Here is a 19,957-nt window from a genome sequence, read left to right on the forward strand (position 1 = left end):
GGCCCTGACGTGGCTTTCTTGGTGGGGAGAAAAATATCTTCTTAAAATTAATTAAACTGCAATTGTCTTTTTGAGGGGAATTGCTTGCTGAAGCGTATCTTTGGTTTTCTATCTCAGGGGTGACTGGGATTGAGGTGGTCATACAACACGGCCTGGCCACCCCGGAAGGCCTGGCTGTGGACTGGGTCACGGGAAAACTGTACTGGATCGACAGTAATCTGGACCAGATCGAGGTCGCTCAACTGGACGGACAAATGCGGGCAACGCTGATAGCGGGCGGGATGGAACATCCCCGAGCCATCGCTTTGGACCCACGGCAAGGGTACGTATCTGGAGAGGGCGCTCCTATTGGCTTTTGGATGTTTGAATAACTGATAATAGTTAATAAGAATATTTGTTTTTTGGGGAGGGGTTCATGTTATTTGGTAAGGGGTGTGTAAACTTTCTTTAAACATGTTGTTTGGATTCTCTTTCCAAGCAAGCTTGATCCAAATCAGATAAAAGATGACGAGTGCCCAGCATGCAGATGCGTAATATTGATATTCTGCAGTTTGGCCGCTGCCCTGAAATTGGGAGCTCATCCCTGATTAATGCGCCGCACTGCTTGAACTCTGACTGTATAGTGAGCCAAGAATATTTTCAGATTAAAGCAAAAGCCAGACATTCCTAGAATCAATTTAACACTCTTAAGACTTGCGTAATCTGCTCCTGCTCTCTCCCCTATGCTACTCTTAACACATCGGGGAGGATGGCTAAAACGTTACGGCCATCCGGCCAAGGATTAATGGCTGCTCTCTGTGCTCTTTCATTCCCGAGCTATAATTCTAATCTAATTACTTGAATCCACTCAAAGTAGAGGTCCATTGATCAGCCAGACCTTATCAAGCCAACGCGGCTATCGAGCCCGACGCGGCTACTTGGTCCCGACGTTTTTGTTGACGTCACTGGGTTATTTTGTTCAAGTTGACTTTGTGAAGCAAAGCCAAATCTGTGCTAGTCCGTACTCGGGATAGCGTTAACGGTCGCCTGGATGGTGTTCATTTTCAGGCCTCATTGAGCTGCAAAAAGTCATCATAAAACAGATGGTCTCCTGGTTCAAGGTCTGCCGCGGGTTGTAGCGAGGTCACACTCGGCTGTTGTTCTGGGACACTGGCTGCATCTGTCAATGAGGCCGCTCGCTCGCTCGCTCGCTAATGGATTTTGTTTGTTTTCCTCACAACCAAACCAACATGAGTCGAGATGTTTTGAGTTAGGGCAGCGTACTGTTTTAGCTTTGCCACCTTGCGGGATACCTGATGTGGTTCTCGTGACGGCAGCATTCTCTTCTGGACCGACTGGGATGCCACGTTCCCCCGAATCGAGGCGGCGTCGATGAGCGGACAAGGTCGTCACATTGTGTTTAAAGATATGGAGATTGGAGCCTGGCCCAATGGACTGACACTGGATCATCTGGAAAAGAGGATTATTTGGACCGATGCACGGTACTCAAGCATTCGCGTCTCTTCCCTTCCGGTATGAGCAAAAGGACTTTGATACGGAGCTTTTGTGGCGCTCTCTTTAACAGCTCGGACGCCATTTTCTCGGCGCTCTACGACGGCAGCGGCGTCATCGAGATCCTCAAGGGCCACGAATACCTGTCGCACCCTTTTGCCGTCTCGCTCTTCGGCGGAAGCGTCTACTGGACGGATTGGAGGACCAACACTCTGGCAAGGGCCAACAAGTGGACGGGGCAAAACGTCACCGTCATCCAGAAGACCAGCGCTCAACCTTTTGACCTGCAGATCTTCCATTCCAGTCGGCAGCCGCAAGGTCAGCACTTGGCAAAATATTGCGAGTATATCTTCTCATCGTTTGGGTTTCATACGATGACAATGACACCGCAAATGATTATCATTAGACTGATCCATTTCTGTTTCCAATTGAAAGATCAAATACAAAGCTAATCTAATATTATTTGCATTCCTGCCAAAATTCCCAATATGACAGTTTGACTGCAAACCGTGTACCGTGCAGAAACGAGTATTATCATCATGCTAATCGAGCTTATGTCAATTTAACGCTTCCTCCGCTTTCCCCAATGTGTCACCAATTAATTATCATTTCCTTCCTGTAGCGGCATTGGACGACAGACAGATGTCATCAAACGGAGTCTGTCTGCCTCAATCCTTTCTTATATTCAGAGGAGCGTGCGCTCGCGTACGCTTTGCTGACCCCCGAACATTTGGCCGAGAGCAAGGCGAAGAATGGGCTGCGATGCGATACGACAAAGAATGAAAATATAATATGCAGCCGCTCTCAGATGCCGGTGAATGGCATTTTCACCGGAGGCTCTCCAAACACAAAGGGGCGGGTGCGTCACGGAGAGAGTAGGCGAACAATCATTAGCAGATTAGAAAGCACACAGCAGTTCTGTTACGCTCATTTGCATATCTCACAAATGATTGACTTTTACCAGCGACGACGACCACGAGCGACCCGTCGCTATTGTCTAACGACGACAGAGCGCAAAATGGGTTCTATTCATCCGACGCATCACGTGCTACAGATGGCCGGCGTTTGTCGAGCAGCGGCTCGTTTGAGGGAGACGCTACGAGGATGTTGTGACGCCGTTTGCAGAATTTTAAACACGGCTCTCACGTAGCTACTATTTATTTTAAATTTGCCCTCAGGTGGACTCGTGTGTTTCAACCACTCAAGTGTTTTGTTTCATTCCTGCTCTACTTTTGTCATCATAAACGAGTCAGAGTAAATGTTGTTGTTTTTTTTTCTCTGACGCTTTCCGAGCATTGGCAAAGAGATGCTTTATCTCCTTTTTTGACATCACAGCAGAAAATTGTTTCACTTGTCCCTTTTTGACACTCAAGTCAGCATTTCTGTGCGCTTGCCATTTCAACATTTTCGCTCTCGGTATTTGTTTTCTTTTGTCCGTTGACGCTTCTGCTTTCTCTCAGCCTCCAACCCTTGCGAGGGAAATGATGGACGCGGTCCCTGCTCGCATCTGTGTCTCATCAATTACAACTCCACCGCATCTTGCACCTGTCCGCACCTTATGAAGCTCTCGCCCGACCAACAATCCTGCTTTGGTGAGCAGAAAGATTTGTCATTTTTCATACTTTGCTCCTATGACAGCGGAGATGTAGAGGAGAAGATCAGCAATTACAGGAACGCCGTTTGATTGACGTCAAGAAATATTTGCTTTTTTTATATGGACATTGCTAGCCCGCATGTCGTATCCAATTTCAAACGAGACCAGACCTATTGTGATTTTGTGATTTGTTTATAATCATTTGTTTTGTACTTGTGGAACTTGCGCTTAAAAAAATGGTGCTTAGAGTTCCTGTAAAGTAAAAGTAATATCTTGGAAAATTTTATCTAAAAGAAAAAATTTTTTAAATGAGGCTTTAAAATCGTGACAAATAATAATCGTAGTGGGAGCAAACTGCTCACCTGTCAATCAAATGGCACTCCTAGCGAGTAGAAAAGTGGATACTACGTTGCGCGGCATTTTCTTTTCAAGCAATGCATCCACTTAAAGTATTTTTTCTCTGAATTCATTACTTAGGATCTTGAAGATTTAGAAGGACTTTTTTGTTGTATTTATAGCTGACATTCCCACGTGCTGTCAGCATCTACACTCGGCCTTCACATTTGAAGGTTCATGTTCTGTTCTTTCCTGATCACAGCCTTGAAAAGATTTCTCCTCTACGTGCGGCGCTCGGAAATCCGAGGCGTGGACATCGACAACCCGTACATGAACGTCATGACGGCCTTAACGGTGCCGGACATTGACGATGTCACCGTGGTGGATTACGACGCAGAGGAGGAGAGGATTTATTGGGCTGACGTTAAAACCCAAACTATTAAACGGGCTTTCATCAACGGCACCCAACTGGAGACCATCATTTCTTCAGGTGGGAGAATTTCTCGCGGCCCAGTAAAATTTCAACGGATGGTTTCTACGTAACAGCTTGCGTTGTGTGCTTTCCGGCAGACATAGTCAACTGCCGCGGTCTGGCTTTGGACTGGCTTTCCAGGAACTTATATTGGCTTAGCTCGGAGAATGACGAGTCACAAATCAATGTTGCTCGCTTTGATGGCTCCCTGAAGACTTCAGTCATCCACGGCATTGATAAACCCAGATGCCTTGTAGTGCACCCCGTCAAGGGGTAAGTAGATTAAACAAGTCGGGATCCATCATCACTATGTCGCACGATTAACAACCTTGACTGGCGAGCAAGACGGAAGATCAACGGTCATCGGGATAAGCCTAATCGATCGGATGATAACCGCAATTAATAAATTGGATTATACCGCCGGGGTATGCTGTGTGGAGGTCTAAGTGTTCACCTGTCCCTCAGGAAAATCTATTGGACAGACGGCAACACTATTAACATGGCCAACATGGACGGAAGTAACAGCAAGGTCCTCCACCAGAACCAGAGGGAACCTGTCGGTCAGTAGCACAGCATTTGCCGCATACCTAATTAGACCGCCCAGCATACCACCTCATAGGGAAAACTGAGCTAGTATTTTTCCACTCATCACGTCAGTTTGTCACGGAACAAAGCAGCCTTACGTATGATTCAACAGCGAACAAAACCGCCTTCCCGTGGAGGGTTATGTCTTTTTTTTTCGTCATGTCGACAAAGAATGTGTCCAAGCTCATCTGGGATTTTCTGTAGTCTTAAAGATGAACATGCATTCAACGCTGCCAGCTGGCGTGCACGTTTGTCAAACCAGCATGATTGTGACAATCGTGCAAGATTAAGGCAATTCGGCACTTTCTCTCCACGGGAACGTACGGGTTGTGGTTACCTGAGTGTCGTTATGTAAGATAGCTCCAAAAAAGATGAAGACCATCAAAAAGACTATTTTTATGAACCACTTTTCATGATAATGAGCTGGAGCTTACACCGGCCAACTTTTGAGTGAAAGGCTGGACTGGTTCCGCCGAAAAGGTCACGAGTCAATCATAGGGCACGTGCTGTACCGAGAAACAACCATGTTTAAACATAGTTACAATTCAGAGTTGTCAATGAGGTTGGAGGAAGTCGGAGTACCTGAGAAACTTCACACAAGAACATGATGTCCCCAAACAGGAAGACCAACTCTTAAATAAATAATCCAAAATAATCAACGTCTAGCCACTGGCTCACTCTACGACAGTAATTAAGCAATATCACACCAAACGAAATATTGCTGTACCGTAAATCGTGGCTGTAATTTGGTCCCAGATTGGTGTGACAAATTTTCCCTGTCTGACCAAACTGTTACAATCTGAAATGTAACAATAAATCTCACTTTGTTGTTCTTTGTTTCAGGTCTCTCGGTGGACTACGCCGCTAACAAGCTATACTGGATTAGTTCGGCCAATAACACCATCAACAGGTGCAATTTAGACGGAACCGGGCTTGAGGTGCTGGAAACTCTAAAGAAAGATCTCAACAAAGGCACAGCTCTGGCCATAATGGGTGAGTTTCTTCCATTTGCATACGTGCGTTGGACTATATTTATAGAAAAGAAGCATGCTAGCTGCAAAAGCGTAAACACAGGTGGCTGTTGTACTCTTCATTGTACTTTTTCATTCTGTATCTTGTTAGAGTGATTTGTGTCGACACTTCTTCCCTGAAATTGACTGCGACTGCGGTTGTTTGCTATTTAGAAAAGGCTTTATTATTGCGCTCACGAGAAGGGAAGGTGACAAAGAAGAATGGCGTCGTAGCGGCGTATTAGCAGGTACAGCCAAACGGCGGAATCATCTCCGCCGCTGGCCATCAATCACAATTAATGCGGAGGAAATTGTTTGCGATGGGAACGTGAGCAACAGCGCAAACTTTGTGAAATAGAGACTTCTCACATTGCCTTGACAGTACATTTGTCACGCAGTAACAACTTGACGGTCCGGGTCATCCAGGTATGACGCGTTTTATATTAGCGAGCAATTTCCATTGCCGAGGTTAAGATCAGGCTGTGATTGGTGTGTGTATTTCGCCGGCTAATTATATCACTTCGAGATCAATAGGATGAATAAACAAAGACGGTCATCGTTTAGGCAGATTCATCCAACTGCGACTGAGCACCGGTTATGTTCTTGTCTCTCCTGTCGTGATCAATTAGTTGCTTTCGTTTGAAATAGTTAAGGTTCATCCAAGGCGGCCCTCGTGAGTAAACAAGGTAGGCTCTATTTCGATCGGGGGAAAGAATGTCCCTCGACAGAAGCAGACACAAAATCGCTGAACACGGAGAAATGAATTAACCGTTTTATTGCAAATGGCTGCGGGATAAAATCAATCAATTCATTTTTCTTGTAACTGTACGTGCACCGACCGCCGCGCTGGCGGGGAGAAGGTCTTCCCGCCGGCGCGGCGCGTTGATACACTATACGGGGACGTTCTATAGCTCTGGAGTAATTGGATTGGCTGGAGGGACACGGGCGGACCCCTCTTTAGAAAGGTAGGCCATTCATCAACCCGGACTCGCCTTGAATCTAACAAGCGGCTGATGTGGAAATTGAATATGATGTGCCACAAGCGAGCAATCACAACCGGCCGGCGCGCCCCACGGCATCAAATTAACATCGAGAGCAAAGCTAATCTAGGCCCCGCGTGCCCTCCGGGGTCAAGCCTTGTGTAAACTTGGTGTCGACTGTCACTTGCGCTCACGGTAATTCTAGTTTTTGTCAACACTCGCCATTGGACCTGAAGCGAGAATTATTCCTCTGTGTGTACGTGGAGTGGGATGAACCAATAAAAGGGACGCTTGTGGTCCGATCTGAACGATAAACTGTTGACTTGGAAATGAGGAATTTCACATTTATTGTAATGGGATAATACATTGAACTTGTGCATGCACTCAGGGCCAACAACAAGGCGCTCTAAAGATGCTCATTTTTGGGCCATATTTGATAAACGGCGATGTAGACGACCGACGGTGTCCGGGGCGTCGCCGCAATTCTGAAATGATGATCCTTTTAAGTTACGACTTCCACCTCCTACGAAATGTTGCACCCCGAGCTCTCTGGGTTGTCAAGCACTCATCCTTCAAGTTTTGACAATTATTGCCATAACACAAATCCAAAACTAATACACCGTCCGTTATGAGTCGGTTGGCGTATTTTAAGTCCAAAGTCAACGCTATACTTTTTTAATCATACGCTACACACATCATGTGTGGCAGCTTTATGGTCACACATAAATCCGCTGCTTTCTTCCAGCTAGTTGCATTATACACTTTGACCCATTTTGCTTTGGACATCAATGGTCCCGAACCTTTTTCGTACTATGGACTGATTTCACATAAAGTCATAGTTTGAAAAATTAAAAACAAAGACTCCAGCAATATTTTCACTGACATCTATCTCTCTATTCTTTTGTTTTTTGGGGGGCTATAGGCAATAAACTGTGGTGGGCAGATGATGAATCTGCACAGCTCGGAACTGTCAACAAGAGAGATGGACGGAACTTTGTCAATCTGAGAAACAAGACTGGCGGGGTCCTTCACATGAAGGTGTATGACCGGGAAGGTCAGAAAGGTGTGTAGTCAAATATCTGCTGAGTGGCACACTTCATATTTTTCAAAGTCATTTGTCATGGATCATCCATTGAGACTTAAAAAAAAAAAAAATCCTTTCCTTCATGCCGTGAGCACACTCACACTTGACAATGAGGCACTCTAAAATGGCCACGATTCAGTGGAAGTTGCATTTAGCTAGCAAGCTAATTATACATCACAACGACGCTGGATAACCGCTATTGCTAACTAAGACATTTTTTTACAGTAGGGGAAGGGTAACGCCAAAATACATCACATGGCACCGTTTTAGGAAACTTCAGGAAACTCGAAATGGTCGACGCTTCTCTCTCATCTCTGTCAGAAGGATTTTCTAATACTCCTGCTGGCTTTGGTTAACTTTCAGGAAGGAACCTTTGCCAAATCAACAACGGCGGATGTTCTCAGCTCTGTTTTCCAACGTCTGAAAGCAGCCGAAGCTGCTCTTGCACTGTTGGATACAACCTCAGAAGCGATCGCATGTCCTGTGAGGGTACGTTTTCTAGTTCAAAGAACTGCCATTGCACAGAAATTTGTTACGCATACATATTTTTCCATCTTGTGTGGGTTTTATGGTTTCCTGGAGTTTGTTGTTCCCTCCCAAAGGTATGGATTCCTTTGTGATGTATTCCATCCATGAGGGTATAAGAGGGATTTCTCTGGACCCCAAGGACAATGCTGAAGCCCTCATGCCGATCACGGGGACGCTTTTTGCTGTGGGGCTGGACTTTCATGCGGGTAAGACACTGACAGATTAATGTGTCGAGTTTGTTTCGAAGGTTATTTACATTTTGGACCTCACAAATATCCAGATGGTATATGCAATCCAGGTTAAGATCTTTTATGTTTGGCTTGTGTTATTTCAACAGAGAAGATCCACTGATGATAGAGTCGTAAATGAAATTGCTGCTTGTGGAATTGAGTTGATTGCTTGATTGTTTGAGATTAATCACAATTAGTTGCGATTCATCTGAATTGGTTTGATTACGAAATTGAAGGAATACGGAAAGTGATTAATTTTTATTATGTCAGCAATGAGGTCCTATGGATCTAAGCAGGAATGTTCATCTCAACCTTTTATTTTCCTCCACCATCTTCTAATCTTTTCCCATTTTGCATGGTGGAAAAAATGCATTTGCCTTCATTTCCTCCAAGCTCATCCGCCTTAAAATAAACAGGTCAAGGGAGGAGCCCTCCTTGCTATATTTGCATTAGAGCTTTTGAATAATGGTCCACGGGCTGGCGGGATGCAGCTTTGATGGAGTAATCACATGACATTACAGGCAAGCCTGGGTATGAATAACAGTCAGCCTCTGAAACAATTGGAATACAAATCAATTCCCCAGATAATGCATCAAGGAAGCGCAGCCCCTGCATTGCCAAGCAAGAAGCAAATTGTGCGTACTGTAATTTGTTACCTCCCTACTTCCCTTCCACTCTCTCCATGATAAAAAATAATAGATTCGTCGCAAAGACAGACGATCTAGCCTGGTCGCGCTCCCACGTATGTAATGGAATGTAAATGATGACTAAGGCAGTCCAAAGGATATCATTACCTGAACTGCAAACTGAAGAGATATTCCTACCTCATCCACAACAATAAGCCTGATGCCGGCTGATTGGAATAAAAAGACGGCATTTATCAAAGGACCAAAAAAATCGGTCTACCTAAGATGCTAATACGTCGGTTATATACGAGCCACGGCAGGTTGAAGGTCGCTGGATGCCAGCCGCTATCAGCCGGCTGCACGCGAGCGTGTCATCTGTTTAGGACCCGCCTGCAAGCTAGTAACCGTGTTGTAATGGAAATTCAAATCCCCGCATACCGGCCACTCCAACAGAGCTGAGCCCAGCCAGCATATTTAGAGTGAAAAGCTGCTTAAGACCTTCCATAAACTCCTTCTCTTTCACATGCCGTCACTGAGCTCTTAATGTGAGTGACTCCAGAAATAATGTGAAATCCTGACATGACCACAAGCATTTGAAAAAGGTTGAAATACTCGCTAAGTCTGGGCGACATTAGAGACTTAGCGGAAAATGGCTTGTCAACTAGTCGTCGTTTTACTGCAAACGTAGGCGCGCTCGTGGAGGCGTCAAGTTAGCGGGAAGGAGACGAGCAAGTTGCCGCTGTTGTCCGTCGTTGCTATTTCTCGGAAAATAATTCAAACAATAGCATGGATTTGTGGAGAAAAAATATGGAATTGACCATATTTGGACATAGAGGATTTCCAGCAAACAATAGAAGATAGAATAGATTTAATAACAAAAATAGTCAACACTGATTTACCCAACAGTACATTTTGCATCACACCGTTTCTTGAATGTTTACCCTGTATGCTTTTACCCCGTCACCTTTTATCGTCCCCCCCCCGCAAGATTTAGTGAAATGGGCCATGCTGTGATAAAAAGTGTTTTCATGAGCTGCATTGTTTGAGGGCCCAGAAAAAGTCGGAGGCACTCACATCCATCATCTGAGCTTGCCGTGTCATTAACTGCTCTAACAGGGAACGACACCGTGTACTGGACGGACATGGGCCTTAACAGAATATCCAGAGCAAAACGAGATCAGACCTGGAGGGAGGACATTGTAACTTCTGGCATTAGCAGGGTGGAAGGCATTGCTGTTGACTGGATGGCCGGTTCGTCTTTGAACTCCTCAATGCCATTTTTGTTTTCACATCTTGGTTTGTATTTGAACAGCAGGACTATTTTTTTCCACAGGGAATCTTTACTGGACAGACCACGGCTTCAATCTCATCGAAATATCTCGTTTGAACGGCGCGTACCGCTCGGTGGTCATATCCGAAGGTCTGGATCAGCCCCGAGGCATCGCTGTCCACCCTCAGAAGGGGTAGGCAATATTTTCCACGTACGGATATGACTGCTGATATTATTGTTTTCCTGTCATGGTATTCCAAAGCCATGTTTGACAATACTTTGGAAATACTTGTTCTTACGGAGAATACCTGAAACAAACATCTGCACAGCAACCAGTCCAACATATATCTCTGCAGGTACCTCTTCTGGACCGAGTGGGGCCAGAATCCGTGTATCGGCCGCTCCCGCTTGGATGGTTCGGACCAAGTCACCTTGGTCAACTCGGGTATTACGTGGCCCAACGGCATTTCTATCGACTACGAGGTAAAGTCCGTCGGTCCTAGCCTGGGTTCCTGACCTCATCTGATCCTTTTACGGCCCAGATATAGCCGCGGCGAGTGTGTCTAATATACATTTTAAAATTGCTTCTCAGGAAAATACATTATACTGGTGTGACGCCCGGACCGATAAGATCGAGAGGATCAACCTTGAGACAGGCGAGAGCCGGGAGGTAGTGCTGTCTTCGGCCAACGTGGACCTCTTCTCAGTGGCTGTCTTTGGGCCTTACATCTACTGGGCTGACAGGTAAGGCTCTCTTTTTCTCTAGAGGCTTTTCTTGCGACATTAAGCTGATATTAACCCTCCACTTTAAAGGTTATGTGGAAAGCTAAGGCGCTAAGGATGTCCTGATCAAGAGTGTAGCCTTTTAATAAAGGTTATCTCCAGATCGTGAGTCTGATACTTTTGTTTACATTGCAGCAGAAGATTGCACTATTGATTCCGTATGACTGAATGTTATGTGCGTATGTTATCTGCAGCACAGAGAGCGGACTTGAGCGGAAAACAAAGCCAGTGACAGTAGATATCAGGAGACAATAGTGTTTTATAGTATCTCATCTGGCTGGTTTAGTATTAATACTTTTGATTCAATATACTGTAGTTCATTTTTAGTAGGGTGTTAGATTTGTTGAGTAAAGCAGACCATCTAAAAAATAGAGAAACTATTTTTTTGAAACATTCCTTACATTCAATTGAATTATGTCATGTTACAAATAGATTTGGTGGTTGTTTTTTGCAAAGGGTAGAACGGATTACCATTTTTTTCAGACTCTAATTGCATTGTTGCTGAAGTTAGTGCGTGAGCTTTTCATTTAATGTCTGGAACTTATCTGACCTGCCTCAAGGTCTGTTCCATAAATCCAAGTGAAGAGGAACAAATAAGAAGCAGTTTGGAAAATGGCAAAAAAGTATTGTCAGGGGTCATTCTTTCACATCTATTGCAGCCAAGTGGAGAGCTGCGAGAAGACTTGATTTCTTTGCTCTGTCGAAATATCCAGTTATTATAAAGCCGTCGCTATGGAGGCTTTCTTTCTTATCTCCTTGGCGGCAGTCATTGTTTACAGGCTTCCAGTCAATTCTGTCTCTGTTGACATCCAAACTCCCATCCGTAGCCGCATCCTCAAAGGACACTGATGTGTCATTATTTGGTTGTCCTTAAGGCCATCATTTTGAGGCGAGGCAAAATTGATTTTTGACTTTACATGCCTGTATTGTCTTGAATCCAGCTTCTGCACAAGGTTAGTCTGCAGCGACAGCTGAGTGAGTGCCTCTTGTGAAGAAAGTGGGATTTATTGTGCTCTTCTCCACGACTCGTCCTAATCTATGTTCAAATGCTTTGGTGGCTATATCGGGTTTTTACTTTGGTGCTCTGATCTTTCTATCTATATCATTTCGCAATGAAAACAAAAATCGATAAAAGAAAGCCAGAGCGCAGCTCTTAAAAAATATATCTTCTTCGCAAAAAGTCAAATGACTTTTTCACCCAACTGCGCTCCAGGGCCTTCTCCAACGGTTCAATCCGACGAGGCTTGAAGACGGACAGCAGCGAGGCCGTGACAATGAGGAGTGGCCTCGGGGTCAATTTGAAGAGTGTGACGGTTTTCACCAGAGGCAGAGAGAAAGGTTGCGCATTTCATTTCCAGAGGTCATTTTCAAATTTGGTGAAAATGCGTACGAATCCATTTTTGTTCGTCCCGTAGGTTCGAACCCGTGCGCCAGGAACAACGGCGGTTGTCGACAGCTTTGCTTTCACGTGGGCAGCGGGCGTCGAACCTGCTCCTGCGCCCACGGCCGCTTATCGGAGAACGGCTTTTCCTGCGAGCGCTATGAAGGTTATCTCCTCTACTCTGAGAGGACGACTCTGAAAAGCATCCACCTCGCCGACGAGAATGACCTCAACTCGCCGGTGCAGCCTTTGGAAAATCTGGCTCTTTTCAAGAATGTCATCGCCTTGGCATTTGACTACGGTCAGCATACGCTTGGCACCAATCGCATCTTTTTCAGTGACGTGCACTTTGGAAACATCCAGATGATCAACGACGACTGGACTGGACACTCAGTCGTTGCAGAAAGTAAGCGATCGTCATATTCACCGCCTTTTTTTTATGCTTTGCAACCTTGCAACCAAATTCATGTTTTTGTCTGTTCATGAATAATATTTGAATATAACGTGACCCGTCTTTAATGTGATCTGCCGTTCGAAGTTTGATTGCACCAAAACCAAAGCGGCGGCGTCACGCCCAGAAAAATAATCGTGTGCAGTTAGTGACCGTTAAGAGCACACGGTTCGAACACGTTCAGACCGGCCATTTCGGGAAAATCATGGCATTTTCCCCAATTTCACAATGGCAAACATGCCGGGAATTTTGATTTTAAATATAGACTGTCATAAAAGGCAAGCTTGTCAGCCCAATCGGTGTATTGCTTTTCACACGTGTCACTTTAGTATTGACGAGAACACGGCTGGAAAAGAAGAGAGCAGAGAAAATCTCGTCTGCTTGCTCTCCGTGAATGGATGACGTTTCCCCTGAGAACAAGGCTCGGCTCTGGCCAAATCGACACACACACAGTACAATCACACACGCACACACTGCAGGAAGCTGGCAGAGCGTTGCTGATCCCCTCCTTCACACAACCTCAACTCAGCTGATTCTGCGTTATCAGCCAATTTAATGGATGTTATCGCCTCATTTTTGAAGCGGTGCATCAGAAAAAGTGCAAGCACCTTCATGAGACTTCGACAGATATCGGTTTTTCGGACGAGTTTCAATTTGAACAGATGAAAAATATCTGTAATTCATTTTTGTCCAATCTCAACTTTACATTTATCGATATGTAAGATGTTGTTGTAACCACTATTGTAGCCTACTGACGATAAATGACATAGATGATCTTATTTTCTAGATGTTTTATATTGAAATGGTAATTAATTATTTTGTCCTGAGGGAGTAAGCCGGGCACGTCAAATTAAGATAAAGGTTTATCAGTAAAAAGAAAAATACTTTCATTTTTCCTCCCGCCGGTGGGCATCATTTTTGAATCAGCAACAGCTGATATATTTTGCTCGACATAAAAGTGGCATTTGGAACTTCTGCTTGCATCCCGCCATTAATGCAAAGTGCAGATGTTAATCATGCATACTTCCCTAATTAATCTCCACGTCCCCCAATAATTAATCCTTCAACCCACCAACAATTTGCGGCAAACTCGGCCAGATGGCTTTTATTGCAAACTATTAATTAGCAATCGGCTGACGTCTTGGAGGTTTTGGGTTTGCGGGCTCCGTGCTGGGAATGGACACGCAAACTTTCTTTAACTATTTGTCTTGTTTTGCACGTTCTTCTCTGATGCCGTGATCAGATGTTATGCAAATCCAAATGTCTAAATTTAGTTCTTTTATTGTTTATCATCAGTAACGCTAGCTCCTGTTGTCGACACAATACGGCACATTCAAGTAGCTAATCCCTTGGCCTTTGTCGTGTTCCTCATAATGAAAGGAATTCTGTTTTTATAACAACAAACATGTGTTCCGCCGGATGAAATGCGTAATACGCTTCCTTCTTAGAATTGTGCAAAACCCATAAATCATCGAAGTACCGTGAAATTTGAGAGAAAGTTTCATGGGCGTCTTTTAAGCTTTTGGGGCAAAGATCCTGATTTTAAATATACTCGAGACAAAGCTGTTGTTGTTGAAATTTTGACTGGTACAAGGTTAGCGTGGTTGTTGACGGCGTTATCGTTGCTTTTGTAGTTCTCTTATTGTTTCCTCTGTGTTTTGTCCCACATAAACGTCAACAAAGCCAACGGGGAATATGAAATGTCCCAACTTGTGATAAACAACAATAACAAATGAGGAATGGAATTACCAAAATTCCCTTGGTGACCTCACATTACCTACTTTACTTGTCTATAATGATGTTTTGCAAATTTCCTGGATTTGTTTTGACATTTTTTTAAGACCCGCAAGCTTATGATACTTAATTCCCAACTGGATAATGCAATAATCTTAATTACAGAAGTCAGGAAGTACATTTCGGCAGAGATATGCACTCGACTGAAGTTTCTGATTTGAACGACTCGATCGGATCTCAACACTTGCTTCAGACAGGTGTGAACTAAAAATTCATGACCCCCATAACTAGAACAGTCTTTACTCACCATATTATTTTCAGTTTAACCGTGAAACAGTTTGGGGGGCGTGGATAGTTGGCAAAAATGACGTTTTGCTAGAGGTCAGACACATTTTCGCACAACTTGGAAATACGTCTGATTGCAAAAATCCATCGCGTTGCCAAATAATTGTCCGTCCCGCATGCTCCAGATTTGAGTCGTCGTTTTACGGCAAGGAAAGTCATCCAAACTCAAATGGAGTTGACCATCTGTTGTCAATATTTCCAACTCAAATCTTCGGGTCGAAAAAACGGAGATGGCCCGTAATGTAATTACCCAAAACATAAGGGTGCTATTTTCACCCATCTGTCCATGTACAATAAACATTTCGGAAGACCCTGACAACTTGATTAGAAGGCGAATGATTGAAGGATGGAAGCAAGATGTCTGCGCTATTCACAGAACCTTCATTACCGAGCTCCTCTGACGATGACCTTTGAAAAGATGCTGTGCCTAATGCATGACAATTGCGAGACTCCATTACACCAGATAACCACTGAAATCAACAAACGTGTTCGAGTTAGTCCTAATTTTAGCCATGCCAGCAAAATAGAAAGTTGTCAAAGATCACCACAATTGAGTACTCCCATCATTCCGTGCTCGCAAATGTTCTTGAAACAACTTTTCAATGTCTTTGAGGGAAATGAACAAGTTAGTTTTGTTGTTGCAGACGTAGGCTCGGTCGAGGGCTTGGCCTACCACCGAGCCTGGGACATGCTCTATTGGAGCAGCTCCACGACCTCCACCATCACCAGACAAACCATCGAGCAGAGAGGAACTGGTGTTCTTGGCCGGGAGGCTGTGGTTACGCTTTCTGAGGAAGACCACCCACACGCCTTGGCCCTGGATGAGTGTCAAAAGTCAGTAGTCCAAATTCACTCCAGTCATCACACAGTTCTCGAGGTCTGTCAGAAAAGTTCAAGGACTTCCATCACCATCTGAGTATCTGTTTGGAAGTTTAGGAGCTCTGCTGTCGGTTTAGGATTCGTTTATTTTTTTACAAGAGGTGGACGTGCCGGACACGTTTGTAAGTTCGAGATAAAACAGCAAACTACATCAGGTGATTCAATAAATAAATAAATAAATATGGAGCAGGTTTAAGCAATTTAAGCAGCACCGTTAGCGTTTCATGTTTTTTGTGATTCTTATCTATAGATCTCACAGGAGCTGGAAGCCATGATCGATCCTTGATGAACTGTTATCTTCTTAAATGTTTCTCGCCAGCCCTCTTGCAGACTTAATAAAACCAGGATATAAATCATTCTTTTTTTTTTTTTTTACACGATGCAAGTGTTTGTATTTTTAGCACTATCTCCCAACCCGTGATGCGTATCGGTATTATCGTGTTGAAAAGGAGTTGGGCTTTATCTGCGATGAGCTCCTTGTGGGTGAAAGGGAACGAAGCTGTCATGCTGCGCAGTTACAGACCGGAAAATGTTGATGTCATTGATGCCATCTTTGAATTTTCAACACAACAGGATTGTAAACTGCAGTGAAATGAGTACAATCTATTTTCCAGGCGAGATTAGCGGCTTGGCCTTTGACTTGGAAGGCGCGCTGAGGTGAAATAATGTCGCTCATTGCTTCAACTTGTCCTCTTCCCCTTCTCAGCCTGATGTTTTGGAGCAACTGGAACGAACAGAGAGCCAGCATCATGAGGGCCACTTTATCAGGCAAGAACATGAGGATTATCGTCAGCACGGATATCCTGACACCCAACGGACTGACCATTGATCACAAAGCAGAGAAGCTCTACTTTTCCGACAGAGGCCTCGGCAAGATCGAGAGATGCGATTTCGACGGATCCGCCCGATATGTGAGTATGAATATGCATGTTGTCATCTCTTGGTGGTGTGCATTCAATTGACATAAGGGCTCCAACGACACAATGTCTCTTTTTTTTGGCATGGATTAAACGTAGCCCAGCAGCTTGGCCCATCTCAATTAGCAATGCATATGTTGACTGAGCCGGGTCAGCTGCAAAGCCTTCACCTCGGGGTCCCTCCCCTACCTAGGTCCTCCTGCAGTTCAATTCCCCGTAATGAAGGCATTGCTATGAGATCGCTCCGGGTGCACTCCAATTAAAATGTGTAAATTAAACCCAAAGTGGCTGACGGGCAACTTCAGCAGTTGTCCAGACTGCAAAAGTAAAAGCCTCAACACCTTTTTGTCAATAGAGCTGGCATTTTAAAAATTCCCACGTTACTGCTTCATTATTAAAGTTGAGCAATTCTGGGAGATATCCAAGGAGTAATTAAAAGGCAGACTCACTCGTGCAGTGATGCTATACTGTAGATATTTAATATAATATTATATCAAATAATGATAATGCTTTGGGTATAATATAATATAATATAATATAATATAATATAATATAATATAATATAATATAATAATATAAGTGACAATAATGAGAAAAAAAATTCTGAAATTTGTTTTTATTAAGAAAAATAGCCGTCTATATTATTGTACTAAATTCAGTAATAATCTAATTAATCATAATGTAAAGTAATGAAACCCGTTTTGCTTCAGTTCAATGGACATTAATCGTCAGTATAATTCATCCAGACTGAAATATTATACACGGCGACGGTCCCAGATCCTCACTCGGTAATATTTGTCGTGATTCACAGAGGGTAAAGAAAGTACGGAATATAAATAACAAATCCGAAATGTTCTATAAGGCCAGCGCCGCGCAACATCCTTTTTGCATTCACGCACAAGGCATATGCTTTTGTGTGTAACGCTTCCCAAAGCCCCGAATAATTTGCTGGCAGTATGTCGCCCCATCTGGCGCGCGACGCCACGCTTCCACCTCGCTCCTCCGTCACTGTCTGGCTCGCACTCATCCCGCGGCCAGTTGTTGCATCTGCGTGCCGGGCTTCTTTAATCAACACCTGTCCTAATCATCCCAGTATGGCACGGGGCTAATGTGACGCCGCTTACAAGCCTGTTCGGCTAATGGCAGCGACGACGGGGCTGCCGCCGGCTAGCGTCCTCCCACGTGAGTCCCACTAGGAGGAAGCTGATGGATTCCTTCTAGCCTGCCAATGACAGTGCAATTTACCCCCCTGCAACATCTGGGTTCACCACTCGTCTGGGGTGATGCGTTGATTAATGCAAGGACACATTAGGATCTACATGAATTCCTTGGCAATTTCTCTGAATGCTCCTCCGGCCAGATCATGAACAGATGGTTGTGGATGAAAGGGAAATTGCTGACAACGCTCTTGAATACGCTTGTTCCGGGTATTAGACGTGTTCATATTGCTTGGCGCAAATCCTCCAACTGCAACTTCCAGGTCATTGTCAAGTCAGATCAAGGAAACTTCTACGGACTTGCCATCCATGCCGATTTCATTTACTGGTCAGACTGGGCCCGAAGGTCGGTGCTGCGCGCCGACAAATACACGGGAGGAGACGTCAAGGTGCTGCGAACGGACGTTCCTCATCAGCCCATGGGAATTATCGCCGTTGCTAAGGATACAAATAACTGTGAGTAATTCAATGTGTGTTAAATTGGTCATTTCCAACCAAAGAAGAAATGATCCAATTTTCACCCATTTTATGAACCGTAAATTTTATGAATATTGTGACAAAATGTTGTTGCCTTTTTTTTTTTTTTATTTAGTAAAACCGGAACAAAAATTTGCCAAAAAACAAATTTACATTTTTTTTTACTCCTTGCCTTGGGTAACGATGTGAAGCACTGTGTGTTCATATGCATCCATCAAAAATATTGTCTGGCAATAATAATAATATGGTAGTTAAGATTAGGTGCTGTGACATGAACGTTTTTTATTGACTTCCATAATGAAGACACGATCACATTTACATTTCACACGCACTTTTATGTTCTATGTAGATGATTGCCGACAAGCGCAAACATGCAATTGTTTTTTATTCATGTGCGAGATCTCAATAGCTGCATTTGGAAAAACATCTTCATATATTTGAGTCTGCACATGAATTGGATTCGAAAATCCCTCCCATCACTCGTAAAGAATCACCTTTGGTCGTGATTCAACTGAACAAGGCGCATTTCCCTAGAAACAAAACATCACATTGATTACATTTGGAATATCATCCAGGTAACGGTCGAGTCGATTGAAAAAGAAAACTACGAGGTGTCTCGCGGAAAGCCGGGCGACGGATCGCATCCAAACGAGGCTGCTTGCGGATGCTTAGTGCGGCTCTGATTGTTTTTGAAGGTGAGCTCTCACCGTGTCAACATATGAACGGAGGCTGCGGTGACCTCTGCCTCCTGACCGCCCAAGGGAGGGTCAACTGCACTTGCCGCGGAGAACGCGTCCTCCTCGATGACAACAGATGCATGTGTAAGTCCCATTCAATTATGCAAAGGCCACAATCGCTAACCCGTGAAGTATTCGCACCAGCCGATATTGATTTCAATGCTACTTGTCAGGGATTTGTTATTTGGACATGCATAGCTTAACCTTGGTGTTTACAGTCTGGCGGCGGCTAAAGTACGGCCCGCGGGCCTCAGACGGACCGCTGCCAGCTTTCACGTGTCTTAACGAGCAAGAATCCTGATTTTCATGCCAATGATGATCAATGAATTAAACATATATTTATCTAATCAGCAGTAGTTAGATATTATGGGTTTGACATTGGTTTTCATCATATGGCACGATTACGGCACATCCCGAATTGAAATTTTGCCCTTACTGCAGCAAAAAAGTCATCTTGCAACATCCACAGCGAGTTTGAGTGTGGGAACGGAGAGTGCATTAGCTACGAGCTTACCTGCGACGGAATCGCACACTGCAAAGATAAATCCGATGAAAAGATGCAGTACTGTGGTAAGAGAGCGCTGGAGTGATATGAATCATGAATTGAATGCAAATGTTTTATGCAAATGGCTCTCCGGGGTTTTCCATCACACTTTTGCAGATAACAGGAACTGCCGAAAGGGTTTCAAGCCGTGCTACAACCAACGCTGCGTGGACAACGGTCACTTCTGCGACGGGATCGACGACTGCGGGGATAATTCCGATGAAGCTTTCTGTGCCAGTGAGTCAAGGCCGCTTGTTGCCGTGTTCAAAGCGTCCTGAAACGACCC

General features: G+C 44.3%; 1 protein-coding gene across 1 annotated transcript in view; it reads left to right on the plus strand.

Annotated features, from left to right (window-relative positions):
* lrp1bb (low density lipoprotein receptor-related protein 1Bb) overlaps window positions 1-19,957 on the plus strand; it is a 131,654-nt gene that overhangs the window by 79,691 nt on the left and 32,006 nt on the right. The window contains exons 25-47 of the mRNA XM_068651596.1: window positions 118-322; window positions 1,317-1,481; window positions 1,565-1,809; window positions 2,952-3,083; window positions 3,684-3,911; window positions 3,992-4,166; window positions 4,359-4,453; window positions 5,322-5,471; window positions 7,391-7,531; window positions 7,916-8,041; window positions 8,155-8,286; window positions 10,053-10,187; window positions 10,270-10,399; window positions 10,563-10,689; window positions 10,799-10,950; window positions 12,203-12,327; window positions 12,405-12,776; window positions 15,545-15,734; window positions 16,486-16,690; window positions 18,177-18,369; window positions 19,086-19,211; window positions 19,569-19,697; window positions 19,789-19,908. Coding sequence (XP_068507697.1) covers window positions 118-322; window positions 1,317-1,481; window positions 1,565-1,809; window positions 2,952-3,083; window positions 3,684-3,911; window positions 3,992-4,166; window positions 4,359-4,453; window positions 5,322-5,471; window positions 7,391-7,531; window positions 7,916-8,041; window positions 8,155-8,286; window positions 10,053-10,187; window positions 10,270-10,399; window positions 10,563-10,689; window positions 10,799-10,950; window positions 12,203-12,327; window positions 12,405-12,776; window positions 15,545-15,734; window positions 16,486-16,690; window positions 18,177-18,369; window positions 19,086-19,211; window positions 19,569-19,697; window positions 19,789-19,908 — 3,798 coding nt within the window. The remainder of the gene's footprint in view (window positions 1-117; window positions 323-1,316; window positions 1,482-1,564; window positions 1,810-2,951; window positions 3,084-3,683; window positions 3,912-3,991; window positions 4,167-4,358; window positions 4,454-5,321; window positions 5,472-7,390; window positions 7,532-7,915; window positions 8,042-8,154; window positions 8,287-10,052; window positions 10,188-10,269; window positions 10,400-10,562; window positions 10,690-10,798; window positions 10,951-12,202; window positions 12,328-12,404; window positions 12,777-15,544; window positions 15,735-16,485; window positions 16,691-18,176; window positions 18,370-19,085; window positions 19,212-19,568; window positions 19,698-19,788; window positions 19,909-19,957) is intronic.

This window comes from Syngnathus scovelli, chromosome 8 (genome assembly GCF_024217435.2).
Source record: "Syngnathus scovelli strain Florida chromosome 8, RoL_Ssco_1.2, whole genome shotgun sequence".
Lineage (NCBI taxonomy): Eukaryota > Metazoa > Chordata > Actinopteri > Syngnathiformes > Syngnathidae > Syngnathus > Syngnathus scovelli.